The 16,751-nt window shown below is 48.7% G+C and overlaps 1 protein-coding gene across 2 annotated transcripts in view; it reads left to right on the plus strand.

Moving 5' to 3' along the window:
* The first annotated feature begins 1,703 nt into the window (after nucleotides 1–1,703).
* PIWIL2 (piwi like RNA-mediated gene silencing 2) overlaps nucleotides 1,704–16,751 on the plus strand; it is a 28,810-nt gene continuing 13,762 nt past the window's right edge. For both annotated transcript variants that reach the window (XM_019491532.2, XM_059730710.1), the window contains exons 1-13: nucleotides 1,704–1,785; nucleotides 1,998–2,198; nucleotides 3,756–3,849; nucleotides 3,987–4,122; nucleotides 5,423–5,632; nucleotides 6,588–6,698; nucleotides 7,368–7,485; nucleotides 9,536–9,660; nucleotides 11,638–11,718; nucleotides 14,466–14,579; nucleotides 15,184–15,372; nucleotides 15,518–15,602; nucleotides 16,342–16,431. In XM_019491532.2, the coding sequence (XP_019347077.1) occupies nucleotides 2,016–2,198; nucleotides 3,756–3,849; nucleotides 3,987–4,122; nucleotides 5,423–5,632; nucleotides 6,588–6,698; nucleotides 7,368–7,485; nucleotides 9,536–9,660; nucleotides 11,638–11,718; nucleotides 14,466–14,579; nucleotides 15,184–15,372; nucleotides 15,518–15,602; nucleotides 16,342–16,431 (1,536 nt within the window). In that variant the 5' untranslated portion in view covers nucleotides 1,704–1,785; nucleotides 1,998–2,015. The remainder of the gene's footprint in view (nucleotides 1,786–1,997; nucleotides 2,199–3,755; nucleotides 3,850–3,986; nucleotides 4,123–5,422; nucleotides 5,633–6,587; nucleotides 6,699–7,367; nucleotides 7,486–9,535; nucleotides 9,661–11,637; nucleotides 11,719–14,465; nucleotides 14,580–15,183; nucleotides 15,373–15,517; nucleotides 15,603–16,341; nucleotides 16,432–16,751) is intronic.

Genomic DNA, 16,751 nt, shown 5'->3' on the forward strand with positions numbered 1-16,751 from the left:
GGTTGCAACAGGAATTAGGGATTGCAACAGGAATTGCTCGGCTCTGGACAAACCCAGCACAAAATAGACCCAAGCAAACAGCGGGCCTCCATCAAGTCCCCCCCACCCTCCCTGTGCCTCAGTTTCCCCACCCGGCGACAACAGTTCCCAGCGTGCCCGGGGGGGGGGGGGAGGGGGTGCGGTGTCCTGAGACACCCCCCAGCCCTGGGCACACCGTGTCCTGCAAAGCTGGCTGAAACGTCCTGGTCCATTCTTGTGGTGGGGAGAAGGTTTGCCAAAAAAGGCCTTCTACACAAAAAACCAGGGGTGTTGGTTGTAGCCCTGTTGGTCTAAGCACATAGGCAGACACGGTTCTTTGGGTGAATGTGATCTCTTTTATTAAACCAGCTAAATAGTTGGGGAAATTGGTCTAAAGACATAGACAAGTTTCTTTGTGTAAATGTGATACCTTTTATTAGGCCAATTAAATAGCTGGGAAAATTGGTCTAAGGACATAGACAAGGTTATTTGGGTGAATGTGATCTCTTTTATTTGACCAACTCAGTAGTTGGGAACATTCTTCTTTGCAAACTTTCGGGCTCAAACACTCTTCTCCACATAATCCCTCTTGTATAAAATCAGTCATTGGGGGGGGGGTGCAGGTTTGTTGTTCTGTTTCTGATTTGGAGTAAAAATGAGTGGAAAGGGTTAGTGTGTGATCGCTTTTGGCCATCGTTTCTGTTTATTTCCCCTTCCCTTCTCTCTCTTTTTTAAACTCCCAAGGGCAAAATAGGAGTGCGGAAAAGGGAAACTGAGGGACGTGCAAAGGGGACAAGGCAGAAAGCCGCAGTGGGGGCCGGCGGGGCTGGACGAGACAGACGTTACCCACAGGAAAATAAGAAACGGACCGTGGGAATTGCAAAGCCCTGGAAAACCTTGGAGGGCGGGTTCGCCTGGGTTTCCCAGCACTGCCTGCGGGCTAGGGGGTGGCATGGCAGGGGCTGCAGCGGGCCCTAGCAGGCAATATTGCCCGGGGTGCACAGGTCATGGGGTGGGGTTGGCCCGCACCCACGTCCCATGCATGGGCACTGTGTAGTGGGGGGCACTGGTCAGTATCACAAGGGATGGTCCATTCCTGTGGGGGGGGAGCACGGGTCAATATCACAAGGGATGGTCCATTGTCTTGGGGGGAGCACTGATCAGCATCACAAGGGATGGTGCATTCCCTGGAGGAAGCACTGGTCAGTATCACAGGGGATGGTCCATGCCCTGTGTACAGGGGCAGCACTGGTATCAAGGGAATATTCCATTTCCGGGGAGGAGGAGGGCAGGGATTAATATCACAGCTCCACGCATTGTGTGCGCAGAGACTGTTCCATTCCCCGTGTGGGGGGCGCTGGGCAATATCACAGGGGAAGTTCCATTCCCTGTGTATAGGGGGCAGTATCAAGGGAATGTTCCATTCCTTGTGAGGGGGGGGCATTGGTCAATATCACAGGGGCTGTCCAACGCCCTGTGTACACAGGGACTGCTCCCTCCCTTCCCCGTGCAGCTGGAAGGCTAGCTCCATTCCCCCGCCCCTCCATTCACACGAAGGGACACAGTTCCCTCTTCCCCTTCTCCGCCCGCGCTTCCCGGCTGTTGGTCGCTCCCATCAACAGCCCCCCCGGGAGCCCTGTGGTCCAATGGGAGCGCGGCGCGGTTGAGTGGCGGGCGCCGGAGCCAATAGGCGGCGCCGGCGGGGGCGGGCCGTCAGGGTGCGGCTGGAGGGCCTGGCTGCTCACAAACGAGGCTCGGTGCCTTGGGGTGGGGGAAGGGGTTGTCCCTTTTGGGGGAGGGATGGGTTGTCGCCCTTGGGGGGTGGGGGCTGCCCCCCTTGGGGCGGGGCTACCCTCATGTTGGGGGTGGGGGCTGCCCCCCAGTGGGGGAGGGGCTGTCCTGTGGTGGGGTGCATCTCTCCTGGGCATCCCAGCACCTTTGCCAGGCACCCTCTCACTGTAGCCTGTTCCCCTCTGCAGCAGTTGTGGTGCCCCACGATGGACCCCCTGTGGCGTCCCCCGATCCCGGGCGCAGCCCCCTACCGCATGCCACTCAGTGCTTCCCTGCCCAGGGCTGAGCCCCGCTCATCCTGCACCAAGAGCCAGCCCTGGGGCCCGGCGGGCAGGTGGCCCCCAGGGGAGCCCCGGCTGCCCCCAGCACCCAGGGGGTGTAGCCAGCAGGTGAGTTGGTAGCGGGCTGGGGGGGGCGGCGCTGAGGGCAGCTGGGTACGGCTGACCCCCGAGTCCTGATCTCTCTAAGAGCGTCCTGCCTATGACTTGCCTTGTGGCGCTGCCTCCAGGGCAGTCACGCTGAGCGCTGCAAGCCCTGGGATTCCCCAAACTGACGGGGCTTAGGCAGGGATGACATTTTTCTGTCTCCTGGGCCTGTTTACTCTGTGCTGGCACATGCTTGGCTTTGAGTCGATGTATTTTCCCTCTCCGTGGAAAGTTGTATGTGTGGAGATCAGCTGGTTAGTCACAAGGGAAGGCAAGCCGTTTCTCTAAGAGAACGTGGCTCTGCAGTTACTGTAGTTGTCGGGAAGTGTTATCTAGGCGGCAGGTACAAGAGTGGTTGAATGCCTTTTTTTCCCCCGTTTTTCCTAAGTTCCTTAACTTCCCAGCTGCGTAGGTTTCTCGTCACTGTTTTGAGCCGCTTCTACTCAAATTGAATGTGCTGTGTTTACTTTGACAGACCTGGTTCTTTGCGTAAATCTGGTATCTTTTATTGTTTAGTGTTTACTTTGAGACATTTTGGGTGGGAATGTGAGAAACGGGGTCTATGCCAGCTCCTTGTGTTTCATCCCACCCACAAAACCCCTCCGCTGTGAGTAAAGGGGTTGTGTAGACAGGGGCTGCAGCAAACGCTGAGCACTGATGTCTTGTTCTTACTATAAGGGTGGCTAAGGACCCCGAGCACAAGCTTATGTGGCAACAGCTGCTTCAGCCTTTAATCTCTGTGATGCCGAGAGTCTCTGCTTTGCATGTCTTCTGATCTCACAGTTAGTTTTTTAGTAAATAATGAATCCCCTTTATTATGGCTATGGGGATGTTTAATAGACAGCAGAGGCTGTATGAGAGTATGGGCACCAGCTGTGGATATTGCATTAACACAGACCTAAACATGTCCCACAGTTTTGCAGTCTGCATTGCTGTTTCATAGGATGTGCTAAGCAGCAGGCTAAGCTCCCAGCATGCTTCCTGTAGCCAGGCCTCGACTATGTCTGAGCAGCTTCTGCTTTGCTCTTCAGAACTGCATCCGAGCCTGGCCGCTTTTCCTCATGTGCCTTTACGTAGGCGCTCTGTGTAGTGTCGAGCAGTTCATGTCCCAGCTCGGATCTGGAACCAGAGCCAGCAGTGACTATATATGAGGTTCACTCAGTAGTGCACCCACTTTCTTTATGGCTTTAAGGAAAGAACTGAAAATTGCAAGTGAATTCCTTGACAGTTGCAAGTGTCTGATTTGAGGTCCTCAGTCTATAAACTCCTCCAAGGAAGCTGATAGCTGTAGCCGGTAGATATCTGTAGTAGGAAAATGCTGTTATTCGATAACTGGGACGTGTTGGGAAGCAGAGCTGGCAAATAAACCTCCCTGTTCTGATTCCCCAATTAGATGCTTTCCTTCCTAGTTGTGTCCCAGTACTAAAAGAGAGCTTCCTACTTGGAAATGCAGAAAACCATTGAGACCAGCAGTCCTTTTAGGGCCCACAGTGTGAAGATGTGTCTTTTGGCTTTCTGCAGGAGCCTCTTGCATCTGATCTGTCTTCCATGTTCCGAGGGATTGGGTTTGAGACAGTCCCGAGACCTACGCTGGGACGGGCGACTCAGCCTTTGGGTAAGTTAGCATAACTCTTAGAAACTTTTCCTGCAGGGGCTTTTTTGCTGGATTGTATTTAGACAGATAAGGAAAGTCCCTGTTTCTGATCTTGGGTGGTTTCTTTTGATGTATTTACAATCTTCCCCTTCATTCAGGTCGCGGAGTCTTGAGCTGGGCCACAAGTGGTATGGAGGCCAAACCCGGCACATCAGTGCAGCCCGGTCTTCCAGCGCCAGAAGCCATGGCAGCTGGGGACAACAATGCGGGGAGGACATCTGTTGCTTGTGGCATGTGGGTAAAATATTTGCCTGAGCTGCTTCTGATGGAACTGTGTGTGCAGTGCTGGCTCAGTGATAGCTTTTTATAGTCCAGAAAGCCCAGTTTATCTGCTGCATATGCGTAGTAGATATCACAGAGGCATTGCTGTTGGTTGAGCAGAGCAAGCCTCCAGTTTGAAATGCTAATGCTCCTTAGATTCCAGGGCTTGAATCCTAGCAAGGATTGTGCCATGTTTTGTTCTGCTGAGTTGGGGGAAGCTTACCTTGGTGTTTTTAATCAGAGTTTTCCCCTCTTAAACTGTTTCATTGTTGACTTTACCATCGGAAGGGCCAGTGTGCCCACAGCAAGCAGATTAACATTTGGAGGTGATGGATGAGACCCCTGAGATGAAGACTGTCTATAGCTGAAATTTCTTGGTGTTAAGAAATGGGTCCTACCTTTCACTGGGGGAGATCGGCATGCTTCAGTGCACTGATCACATGTGATATCCCCAGCCAGGAGAATGGTTTGCATCAGTGGCTGTTGCATGGGCAGCTGTCCCTTCCAAGCTCTAGGCTGTAGAAGGAACCCAGAGATGAAGCACACAAGTACATGTATATGGTTTCAGTACTTCAGCCTCCCTACTAGTAAAGTCCTCATTCTAACTGAAATTTAGCACACTTACACTGTCCCAAATCTGAAACTGGACAGAAACAGCAAGCTCTTGGCATGCATCACCCATTAGATTTTGACTCGTACAAGAATCTGAAGGGACTTGCTTTTCCGTAGCTATCTGTTTTCAAACGTATTCCAGAGGGAATGGGTTGAAGACTCAGAGCTAGCCTGGCTGGACCACTGTAAGTAGTCCTGGGCAGAGAATGTCTGTTTGCTCAGCACGTAGCACAACGGGGCTCGCATCCCTTTAAGTTCTACGGTAAATTAAATGAAAAGGATATATTGTGAGGAGTGATTTTGCTTTGTCCTATGGCTCTGCAACAAGGATGCTGGGGGAGGTTTGGGGGTCCCAGGAGCTTTATCTGTGCTATCAGGATAAGGGCCAATCAACAAAGTGGAGAAATGTCATGTGACTGCTGATGCACAAGTGTGTTGCGAGTCTGGCTGCAGCTGTGCCAGTTGTCAGTCACTCTGCCAATCTTGTTTTTGGGCTTAAATAAATATTGGTGTAGGAACCAAAGGAGTGAAATGAAGGACTAATCTTGCTTCCCCGTGACCTGTCTGGTTCAAAAGCAGGTTACTTCAGCTCTGGCCTGGGGGAAAGCTACTGGTCCACTGGACTAACTTATCTGTTTTTCATCTCATTACATTATTTCAGGGTTTTTGCCCAAAAGGAAGCAGCTGCCCCACCTGTCCCTTTTGGAAGAGCAGCCCTGGCGCTTGGCAGGGCCATGCCCAAAGCTTCTGGAGACCTCCCTTTCCTGAATGCAAATATATCTCGGCCTTCTGCTTTACAGCCAGCATCTCCCATGTTCACACACAGGGCAGAGATTCCCCCAGCCATCTCTGTTGAGCAGTTGGAAAGAAAGTAAGTGAGAGGTGCGGTGGGAGGGGTGGGGTCCAGACATTAGGTCAGGTAGCAGGTGCATTGATAGATCAACCTTTTATGTTATAGCAAACAGTAAGGCAAGCACACCTGTCCTCTGTTCAGGGATGGGACACATCCATGGTAGACTCTTTAGGCCTTGAGAGTCTCATGCTGTTGAGGAGAAAGATGGGGTTAGTACCTGTCTCTTAAAGTCTGTGTTGTCATCTTCTGGTGGGGTGGGGGAGCTTTGATTTACGGGTTAGCAAAGAAATTGGAGAAGCAGGCCTGGAAGAGACTTCCAGAGGTCATGTAGTCCAACCCTCTACCTGAAGCAGGATCATCCCTATCCAAACCATTCCATACAAACCATAATTTAAACTCTTGCTAAAAGTACCATAAACCCTGACATAATACCCTAACTTGCAACAGGTAAAGCAGGGGAACCACAGCAGCCAATGTCCTGCTTCTGTAAAAGGTTAATATATGTTTGAGAGATCCCAGGTAAAAGGCCTTGCCCCCACCACTACAAAGGAAGGCAAAAACTCCCACAGTCTGTACCAAACTGACTTTGGCTAAGGACTTGGTAGAAATCAAAGCAGGATTCTGGGACAAAGGGTTTTGAGGAGCCATGGGCAGACTTGGGCAGGTCACATCACTTCTCAACTCCTGAGTATGCCCAACTAAATGATGCAGAAAATCTCATCTTAGGGGGTGGGAGGTTTAGGAATCACTGACTCCTTGTTAAATGCTTTAAGACACCCATACAGAAAGCACAAAAGCTTTGTTCTCAGCACAGGTCAGTTGTTGCATGAGTGTAAAACATGGAGGTCTAAGCTCATCATTAGTGCAGGCACTGCTGTTCTGTTGTTGCATCACCAACTTGTACTTCTTCCTTGCATTTAACCTAGAAAATATTCACATATGCCTTCTGGATTTTTCCCCCTTGTCCTTACAGGGACCCAGTAGTGAAGAAAGGATCGAAAGGAACTGCTTTCCCCTTGGCTCTGAACCTGATTAAAATACATTGCCAAAATGAAGCTGTTTACCAGTATCATGTGACTTTCAGGTAGCAACACCCAGTACATTTCAGCACTATCTTAACTGGGTTGGCTTAGAAATGTAGGGAAACCAGTGAAATAAAACAGTGGAATTTGATGACTTCCATGAGGTACCTCCACTGAATGAATTTCAAGCAATTGAGAGCTGGAAAATGAGTTGCCCAGAGTAGTCTTTGCTATCAAAAAATGTGGAATCAAATTGGGTTGTAAGGTACCAGTTCTCCCAGAATAGGATTTAGTGGTCACAGGACTGTCCTGGAGCTGTGGTGCAATGCCTACCCATTCTCCTGGCATGGAGCATTAATGGTCAGTCATTATTTTTGCAATAGCCACTAGATGGGGCAGCAGTCACAAATATAGTTTGTCGTTTTTTAAATCCATCGCAGTGAAAAGCTGTAACTTTGTATGGTAAGGACTGGGGCTGTGTTGGCCTCACAGGAAAGTTGGTTTCAGGCAGTCTGTGATCTCATGTTCAGTTCGTGTGTTAATTTTCATGTGGCTTCTGAGCTCACACTTGGGTTATGGACTTGTCATAATTTAGTTTGCTAAAACACTGAAGAATTTATAATCCGCACTGTAGCATTGACTATAATCTCTAGGAGCCTTACATTTTCCAGTGAAAATTGATTGTCAGTGCTATAACAACATTCTTCTCTTTCTCTCCACCTACCCTGCAGTCCTAATGTGGAGTGTAAGAGCATGCGGTTTGGTATGCTGAAGGAGCACAGATCGGTGACAGGAGATGTAACTGCATTTGATGGCTTGATCCTCTACCTGCCCATCAGGTTGCCTCAAGTAAGACACACTGATGCAAAAACCAGACAGGCTGAAGAGTCAACAGCCATATTCATAGATTCATAGATGTTAGGGTCGGAAGGGACCTCAATAGATCATCGAGTCCGACCCCCTGCATAGGCAGGAAAGAGTGCTGGGTTCAGATGACCCCAGCTAGATGCCTATCTAACCTCCTCTTGAAGACCCCCAGGGTAGGGGAGAGCACCACCTCCCTTGGGAGCCCGTTCCAGACCTTGGCCACTCGAACTGTGAAGAAGTTCTTCCTAATGTCTAGTCTAAATCTGCTCTCTGCTAGCTTGTGGCCATTATTTCTAGTAACCCCCAGGGGCGCCTTGGTGAATAAGTCCTCACCAATTCCCTTCTGTGCCCCCGTGATGAACTTATAGGCAGCCACAAGGTCACCTCTCAACCTTCTCTTGCGGAGGCTGAAAAGGTCCAGGTTCTCTAGTCTCTCCTCGTAGGGCTTGATCTGCAAGCCCTTAACCATATGAGTGGCCCTTCTCTGGACTCTCTCCAGGTTATCCGCATCCCTCTTGAAGTGCGGCGCCCAGAATTGCACGCAGTACTCCAACTGCGGTCTGACCAGCGCCCGATAGAGGGGAAGTATCACCTCCTTGGATCTATTCGTCATGCATCTGCTGATGCACGATGAAGTGCCATTGGCTTTTCTGATGGCTTCGTCACACTGCCGACTCATGTTCATCTTGGAGTCCACTAGGACTCCAAGGTCCCTTTCCACTTCCATGCCACCCAGCAGGTCATTCCCTAGGCTGTAGGTGTGCTAGACATTTTTCCTCCCTAGGTGCAGCACTTTGCATTTCTCCTTGTTGAATTGCATTCTGTTGTTTTCTGCCCACTTGTCCAACCTGTCCAGGTTTGCTTGCAGCTGCTCCCTGCCCTCCGGCGTGTCCACTTCTCCCCATAGCTGTGTGTCATCTGCAAACTTGGACAGAGTACATTTCACTCCCTCGTCCAAGTTGCTGATGAAGACATTGAAGAGTATCGGTCCCAGGACCGATCCCTGCAGGACCCCACTGCCCACACCCTTCCAGGTCGAAACCGACCCATCCACCACGACTGTCTGGGTGCGACCCTGTAGCCAATTCACCACCCACCGGACTGTGTAGTCATCCAAGTCACAGCCGCTTAACTTGTTCACCAGTATGGGGTGGGATACCGTATAGAAGGCCTTCCTGAAGTCTAAGTACACAACATCCACCCCTCCTGTATCCAGGCGTTTCGTAACCTGGTCCTAAAAAGAGACCAGATTAGGCACGAGCTGCCTGCTACGAACCCGTGCTGGTTTCCCCTCAGCATAATTTGTCCTGCTGGGCTCTCACAAATGTGAGCCTTGATAATTTTTTCAAAGATTTTGCCAAGGATGGAGGTGAGACTGACTGGCCTATAGTTGCCCGGGTCCTCCTTCCTCCCCTTCTTGAAAATGGGGACCACATTGGCCCTTTTCCAGTCCTCCGGGACTTGACCCGTGCGCCACGAGCGTTCAAATATTCCCGCCAGTGGCTCTGCTATGATGTCGGCCAGTGCCTTCAGCACCCTCGGATGGTCATCACACGGTTTACTTGAACCTTGGACGGCTTGTGTAAGACTCCAAATTGTGGCTTGTTTGCATTTGCTGGAAAGTAGAGCTAGAGAAGGGGTTTTCAGTGGATCAGCTTGCTATCTGTGACAAGGGATTGCACCTCTCTGCCCTATGGTATATCTCTGCATGTCATAAAACAACGCTGCTGGTTTTTCAGAAACCCAGGCCTGGAATAGGGAAGGGTGTAGCATGTTAGGACTGGAGTATTGTGGTAGACTTGTAAGTAAGATGTTTCCAAAACCCCAGTGTGTAGGACCTAAGTTCCAAAAGCTCCAGTTCTACATCTGGAGAAGTCTCCAGTTCTCCATCCTTGGTATGCACAGAGACCCACCAGCATCTACAATCTCAGAAACTTTAAGCCAGTGGCCCCGAACACTTTTGACCCAATAGACATGTCAATAGACATAGCTCTTCTTGCTACTACTGAAAATGTCTTTGTTCTCACATTAGACTTCTGATCTGAGAAGTCAGAGGAAGACTGATGGAGTTGAGATCAGCATAAGGATTCAGATGACCAAAATTCTTGAACCCAGTTCGGACCTATGCATTCCATTTTACAACATTGTTTTCAAAAGGTAAGGAACAATTAAGACTGGTGATTTACCATGCTGCTTAACCCTTGAATGGATGTGAAGGCCTAGCCAGTGGATCTTGTTGGATATTCCAGAAGTAGAATTGGGTGTGTTCTCCAGGAGATTTGAGTTTTGTCTGTCTTTAGTCTCTCACTTCTGGGTTTACTTGAGTTTCTATAGAGTCACAGTTCTCACAGGCTAAGAAGATATTGATTGCTTTGGACTGTGCACAGCTTCAGTCTTGGTCTGGAGCAGGGACAGGCAATTATTTTGGGTGGAGGGCTGCTCACTGAGTTCTGGCAAGCCACCGAGGGCCGCATGACAGGCAGCTAGGGGCAGATAAATGTTAATTTTCTAAATTTTTAGGGGCCCTGTGGGCCAGCTAGATGAAGTGGCAGGCCGCATCTGGCCCGCAGGCCACATTTTGCCCACCCCTGGACTGGAGGGTTGTGACTATAACCTGGGGTATGTGTTGAGGAAATATATAGAGAGAATGAATTTCTCTACAGCCCTTCACAGAGGAGCATGTTCCACTAAAGGTCAAGGTGGATGGAGGGAGAGAATAGCCATATTACTACAGGCTGACTTCTGCACCCTCAACTTTAATACCACTTGCTTTTGTGACTAAAAGCAGTTGGGATTTTTATGTTCTTGCCTTAGAGTAGCCCTTTGTTGTCTGCCTTGTCTTCTGATGGAAATGACCAAATCCCTTCTAGAATAAGAGGGATGTTTGAACCCTGACATATGTAGCCTGCTGCCTCAGATCTTTCTGTCCTGTGGCTGTGCATGCGAACAGGGCACGCTCAGCTTTTTTAGTTTTACTCAGTACTAAGGTTGCAAAGACATGCAGAGGTTCCTTTATGTCAGGAAGGTTATTTTGGCATTCTCTCACTTCCTGCAAGTTCATCCAGCTCTTGGAAATGAGTAAAATAACTTTATATAGGAAGACGCTAGTATTTTAGTAGGGAGAAGTAGTCAAACTCAACATGGCTAGAAAGGCTTGTATGGTGATTTACAGAAAAGCCAGTAGAGTTGTTCTTTGGATGTAAATCTTTCCTTCTATGTTTGCAAACCAAACATTGCACTACTGAGCTACTGCATGAGAATCTGTAAGTGTGAAAACTACTAGCTTGATTTTAGCCAGGAGAAATGCTAGAGTGGCCTGTGTTATCTTGGTGAGTCATGTAAAGTTATATCCAAGATCAGGTGGCATTGGTTATTCTCTCATACAGATTAACCCAGTAATAGTTAACTGAAGGAAGACAGTGATCTAGGAAGCTAATTGCTTCTTTCACAAGCTGTCCCAAAGATGGGAACATTCTGATGTAGAAATAAATCCTGAAATTTGCATTTGGGAACTTGAGGCCTTGTGTATCTGCTCTTTCCTGGAAGAGTATGGCTGTTTTGGCAAACTGTAGGATTGTGATAGCACAAGGGATTGGAATCCAAGCAACAGAGAAGGATTTTATTTTTAGTTTCTACTTAAGTGTTTCATTTTACTAACACAACATTTTAATGTCGACACTGACAAACTTGCTGACAAAAAAAAAAAATCCTTGGTAAAACAGTCACTGGCCTTCATCTGAGATCATAGAATGTAGAGAGCACCTGATTTTGTAGTCTGTCACAAGATGCAGTAGAGGTAAAACTTGAACAACCTGGCACAGGAAGTTAAAACAAGCAACTGTGTGTTGGGGGGGAACTTATTAAGATCCTTTCCTGCCTTTGCCCAGAAAAGAGCCCATGCTTATTTCTTTTGTTTAGTGGATGAAATCCGTTGTTCTGAATTTTTAATTTACTTCACCGCCCCATCCTGCACAACATAGTGGGCCTTTTTCTGAGGCAAAGAATGGAAAGGGTCTCAAAGGATCACAGCTTAGATGCCTTGGGGGCTGTTTGCAGATGGTGAGTTACACACTGCAACAAAACAGTGTGTCCTAGCTGTCTGTTTGCCAAAATAATACTGGTTTTCTGTTCTAGGGTGATGAAGATTTTGGAGATGAAACTTGTTGGGAGAAACTTTTATGACCCCACCAGTGCTACAGTGCTGCCCCAGTACAGGTTAGTACTGGAATTTGTCTGTTTGTGTGCTTATTGCCATAGTATCCACACACCTGGCTCTAGGAATGTCCTAGTGCAGCATAACTGCCCAGATGACAGATGAATGATCTCACAGCTGCTAGGTCATGGGCCTTCACTGTGTGCTATTTGTGCTGTGGTATTGACCAGAAGCATCCACCAGGAAGGGGGCCTCTACTGTGTGGGTGACCTGGGAGTTGAACAGATTATTAGGAGGCATAGTCCCTGCCCTGAAAAGCTTGGAGCCTACACAGGCAGAGAGGCAAAGCCTACAGTCAGGAGAAGGGAATAACATGTAGTGTTGGCTCTTGTCCTTTGTCCCATATTCTTGGTTTCCTCTGAACAAAAGACCCTTCCCATGGTGTGTCATGGACAACCCCTTCCTTAAATCTCCATGCTCCCTCGGCACAGACAGGCCATGCCAGCCCCATGTGCCTCTTGCTTCCCTCGTTAGCACCTAAACTTTTTTCTGTAAATGCAGTTTAGGTGCTAGTAAAATTGCCAAGGAGGCCATCAACCACAAGCTTGTAACTGGTGCGGTATGCAGAAGCAACCAGCACAACTTTGTCGAGGGTAAGTCATGCCCAACAAACCTGGTGTCCTTTTATGACCAAGTAACTAACCAGCTGGACAAGGGACATGAAGTTGACATCATTTACCTAGACTTCAGCAAGGCCTTTGATACTGTCTCCCATGAAATCCTTTCAGTTAAACTGGAGGGTACTGGCCTAGACCAGTCTACAGTGAGGTGGGTTGGCAATTGGCTCAGAGGCCGATCCCAGATGGTTGTAATCGATGGGAAGGCCTTATCCTGGTGGTGTCCCCCAGGGATCAGTGCTTGGGCCTGTGCTCTTTAACATCTTTATCAGTGACTTGGATGAAGGGGTGGAAAGTGCAGTGATTAACTCTACAGATGATACCAAGCTGTGGGGAAGTGTGGGCACATCTGAGGACAGGGTAAAGATCCAAGATGACCTCAACAGACCGGTCTTATGGGCTGAATGCAATCAGATGAGATTCAACAGGAACAAGTACCAGGTTCTTCATCCGGATAGGAAGAACCTTCACCACAACTATACAATGGGTGGTGGTCCACTGGTTGACACTGCATCTGAAAGGGACCTGGGGGTGACAGTTGACCAGAAGATGAATATGAGCCAGCAATGCGATGAAGTCGCCAGCAGAGCAAATGAAACTCTGGCGTGCATCACCTGATGTGTTGCCAACAGATCCGGAAAGGTGTTCCTTCCCCTCTATGCGGCATTGGTCAGGCCACAGCTGAAGTACTGTGTCCGGTTTTGGGCACCGCACTTCAGGAGGGATGTGGATAAACTCGAAAGAGTACAGAGAAGGGCCATCCATATGATTAGGGGCCTGGAGGATAGGCCCTATGAGGAGAGACTCTGGGAACTGGGTTTGTTCAGTCTGTGCAAGAGAAGACTGAGAGGTTACTTGATAGCTGCCTACAAGTATGTCAAGGGTGAACACCAAGATCTAGGGGAGCAACTCTTTAGAAAGGCACCCCCAGTGAGGACAAGGACCAACAGGCACAAGCTAATTGAGAAAAATGTAGGTTGGACATTAGGAAAAACTTTTCCATAAGGGTATCTAGAATCTAGAACGTGCTCTCAGCAGAGGTGGTGCAGTCACCATCTTTGGAGGCATTCAAGAAGAGGCTGGGCAAGCACCTCATTGAGTTGGTTTGAGCCCAGTAACGTCCTGCCTTTGGCAGGGGACTGGGCTTGATGATCTTACAGGTCCCTTCCGGTGCCTTTTATTCTATGAAGTCCAAGTCTGTCCGTGAGCTGTTGGAGGTTGCTCTGAGTAGTGGTGATCCTACTTAAATCCTGACGAGCAGTGTTCAGTCCAACCAGGATCATTGTATGCTGCATCAGCCCAGATGCTTGAGCTGCAGGTGAGAACCTCAGTTCTAGAAATGCCAACCTAGCAGGCAGAGCCCTTGTTGTGTGCGTTGCTTTAATGCTGAGGATCTAGTTTGGTAACTGGGGGTGTAGGTTGTAGCCATCTTGGTCTAAGGACATAGGCAGACAAGGTTCTTTGGGTAAATGTGATATCTTTTATTAGACCAACTAAATAGTTGGAAAAATGGTTTTTTGCAAGCTTTCAGGTACAAACACCCTCCTTCAAGCAGAGGAAGAGTCTCTGAAGAAGGGTGTTTGTACCTGAAAGCTTGCAAAGAACCTTTTTTCCCAACTATTTAGTTGGCCTTAATAAAAGCTATTACATTTAACTAAAGAACCTTGTCTGAAAAAGCCCTGCTCACTTCCTGAGAAGTCATCTGAAGATCTTACTGAACTGAGATTCTGGCTGCCTGCTGTGCCAGCCGTGATCCTTTGTTACCATCCCTCTTGCCGGTGGTATAGTTCCTCCTGAGTCTGCACCGTCACTTAGGGAAGCCAAGTGAGCATGTAGCCAATGAGTATGTTTCATGTAGGGCATTTATACATGGGCTCCGGGAGGAGGGGGGGAATAGTGGGTTTAATTAGAGCACCCAGCATGTTACATGTATCAGCATTGAACGAGCTTTAGTTAAAACGCCCCTGCTGCCATTTTTCATGTGACACTGGAGTCTGCTGGAGCGCAGTAATTGCCACCCTCCAGCAGACTTGATTAATCAAGTCTGCTTTGACACTGTTATTACAGCGCATCAGAGGAGCCTCAACATATATGTATAGGCACCCACAGATTCTCTTTTCTGTACCCCAAAGGTTGCAGATCTGGCCAGGTTACTCGGCTAGCATCCGGAGGACAGATGGAGGACTCTTCCTGTTGGCTGATGTCTCCCACAAGGTCATCAGGAATGATTCTGTCCTGGATGTCATGTGAGTAAGAAAAGGAAAGCACAGCTTATGCATCTGGCAGGGCCAACATAGAGTTCTCTGACAGGGAGAAGGGTACATACAGACAGCACCAATGCTGAGCTTTCGTTGGTGAGTGAGGGTGAGCTGGGAGTCTGAGCACTGATGCACTGATTCTTGTTTCACTATGGAGAAGTTCTGGTCCAAGTAGTGTCCAGTTTCCCCAGTGTTGCCTTGTCAGTGCAGTTCAGCCAGGAACCAGAAGAAAGGTTTTTAAGGGCTCTGGAGTAGTTTGTTTCCATGGCCTATTTAATCATTGGCTTCTCTGCAAAGACCCCTGGGAAGAGGAGCAATTAATGCAAGTAGTGTTGATTGCTTAAGCAATTCAGACAGCCCGGAGTTGAGGCAACTAGTCTAATTCCATACATGTCACCAAATAGCCGTTTTACAAAAAAAAAGTGCATCCCAGTATTTCATTGTTGATCAGATATTCTAGTTGAAATTTACTTCTTAAAGCAGGGTTCTGAAGTACAGCTCCTGTGTGTTTTCAAACTGTACTTACTCCTTATATGGGAAGGGGGTTGAACTCTGACTTTACTGAGATTTTTATCCCCTCGTCTCCATGAAGGCAAGCAATCTACCAGCAGACCAGAGAGAACTTCCAGGATGAGTGTACCAAGCAGCTGCTTGGCAACATTGTCATTACCCGCTATAACAATCGCACGTACCGCATTGATGACATTGAGTGGAGCAAGACTCCAAAGGACAGTTTCACCACGTCCGATGGGAAGGAGATTACTTTCATAGACTATTACAGGTAGGAGTACCTGCAGGTCCCACAATGGAGGGGAGTGCAGTAGGAGGAAAGATGCATCTGTAACCAACAACATGATCCAGTTGAGCTTGTTAACTCAGCATCAGGGAAGTGTCATCTTAAAATTATCTCCCTGCTCCTCTTTCAGCAAAAACTATGGGATAGCCATTAGAGACCTGGGCCAGCCACTACTGATTCACAGACCCAAGGAAAAGCAGAGTCCTGATGGGAAGGTGAGTGTTAAAAGTCCCTCAGCAGTGACATTTCAGTGGTGAATTCCCAATGACCAGCTGATGGCCTTGGGTGATGAAGGCTACTATCCAGAAGCAGCAGCTTCTTTCATAAGCCCTCTGTCCAGTTGCCCTATACTTGATATGGAGCAGGGATCCTTTCTAGAAGAGAGAGTCTCTGGGCCTACTTGTTTCTTGGTCTCTGCTGAGCAAGGCTGTTTAGTGCCAAATTCAGATGACATGTAGAGAGAGACAGTTGCTCCTCCCAGCAACCACTGACCTGGCTATTTGAGAGACCAGCTTCTGTTGCTCCCCTGGGATTCATCTGTTGGTCCTCTCGGCCAGCCAGTCTCCTTTCTGTGCTGTTCTGTAGCTTGCTTTACCTCTCCAGTGTTGGAGGATTGGGTCTGCTCAGAGCATGTCCTATCATTGTATCAGATTGGCTGCTCTGCACTTGTGCCAGGACACATACCTCAAAGCATAGACTAACTTGATTTTCTTTCAGAAAGCTCATGAGCCCATGTGGAGGGGGCCCACCTCTAACCAGACACAACCTCTGCCCCCATTGAAAGTAACGGGGATGCCATCATCTCTGATGAATGTCTCTGGGAAGACGAGATGCCAATGTGATCTCTCTGCTTGCTTCCCTCTTTTCTGCTCACTACTGCAGTAGCTGGGCATGGCAGGGCTTTCCCTGTACATAGCAGGCTGCTAGCATGCTCTGGCTTCTATTTTCCTGCAGCTGCTGAGGGGTGAGATTCTGCTGTTGCCAGAGCTCTCCTTCATGACGGGGATCCCTGAGAAGATGAGGAAGGACTTCAGAGCCATGAAGGTCAGAGCACTGCTGCAGCAGGGCAGCATCAAGCCCAATGAGTTGGCATTTCTTATGGCTGTTGGCTCCATTTGTGCCAATGCCCTCTCTTAAGACTGGGCATTGCGAATGGGAGCGCAGTGGGGCTTTCCTCTGGATGGACCTAAAAGTGATGGGCACTTCCTGAGTCTGGCTCTCTGACCATATTGCAGTAACTTCCACATTAACTTCCTTTCACCAGCCCTCTCATTCCTGTCACAGTTGGTAGAGTCCAGGGGCTTTGTGGAGTGGGTGGTTCTGAGAGTTAAGCTCTCCACAGCCCTGGCTGGAGCACTCTGAAC

This window comes from Alligator mississippiensis, chromosome 7, assembly GCF_030867095.1.
Source record: "Alligator mississippiensis isolate rAllMis1 chromosome 7, rAllMis1, whole genome shotgun sequence".
Taxonomy (NCBI): Eukaryota; Metazoa; Chordata; order Crocodylia; family Alligatoridae; genus Alligator; species Alligator mississippiensis.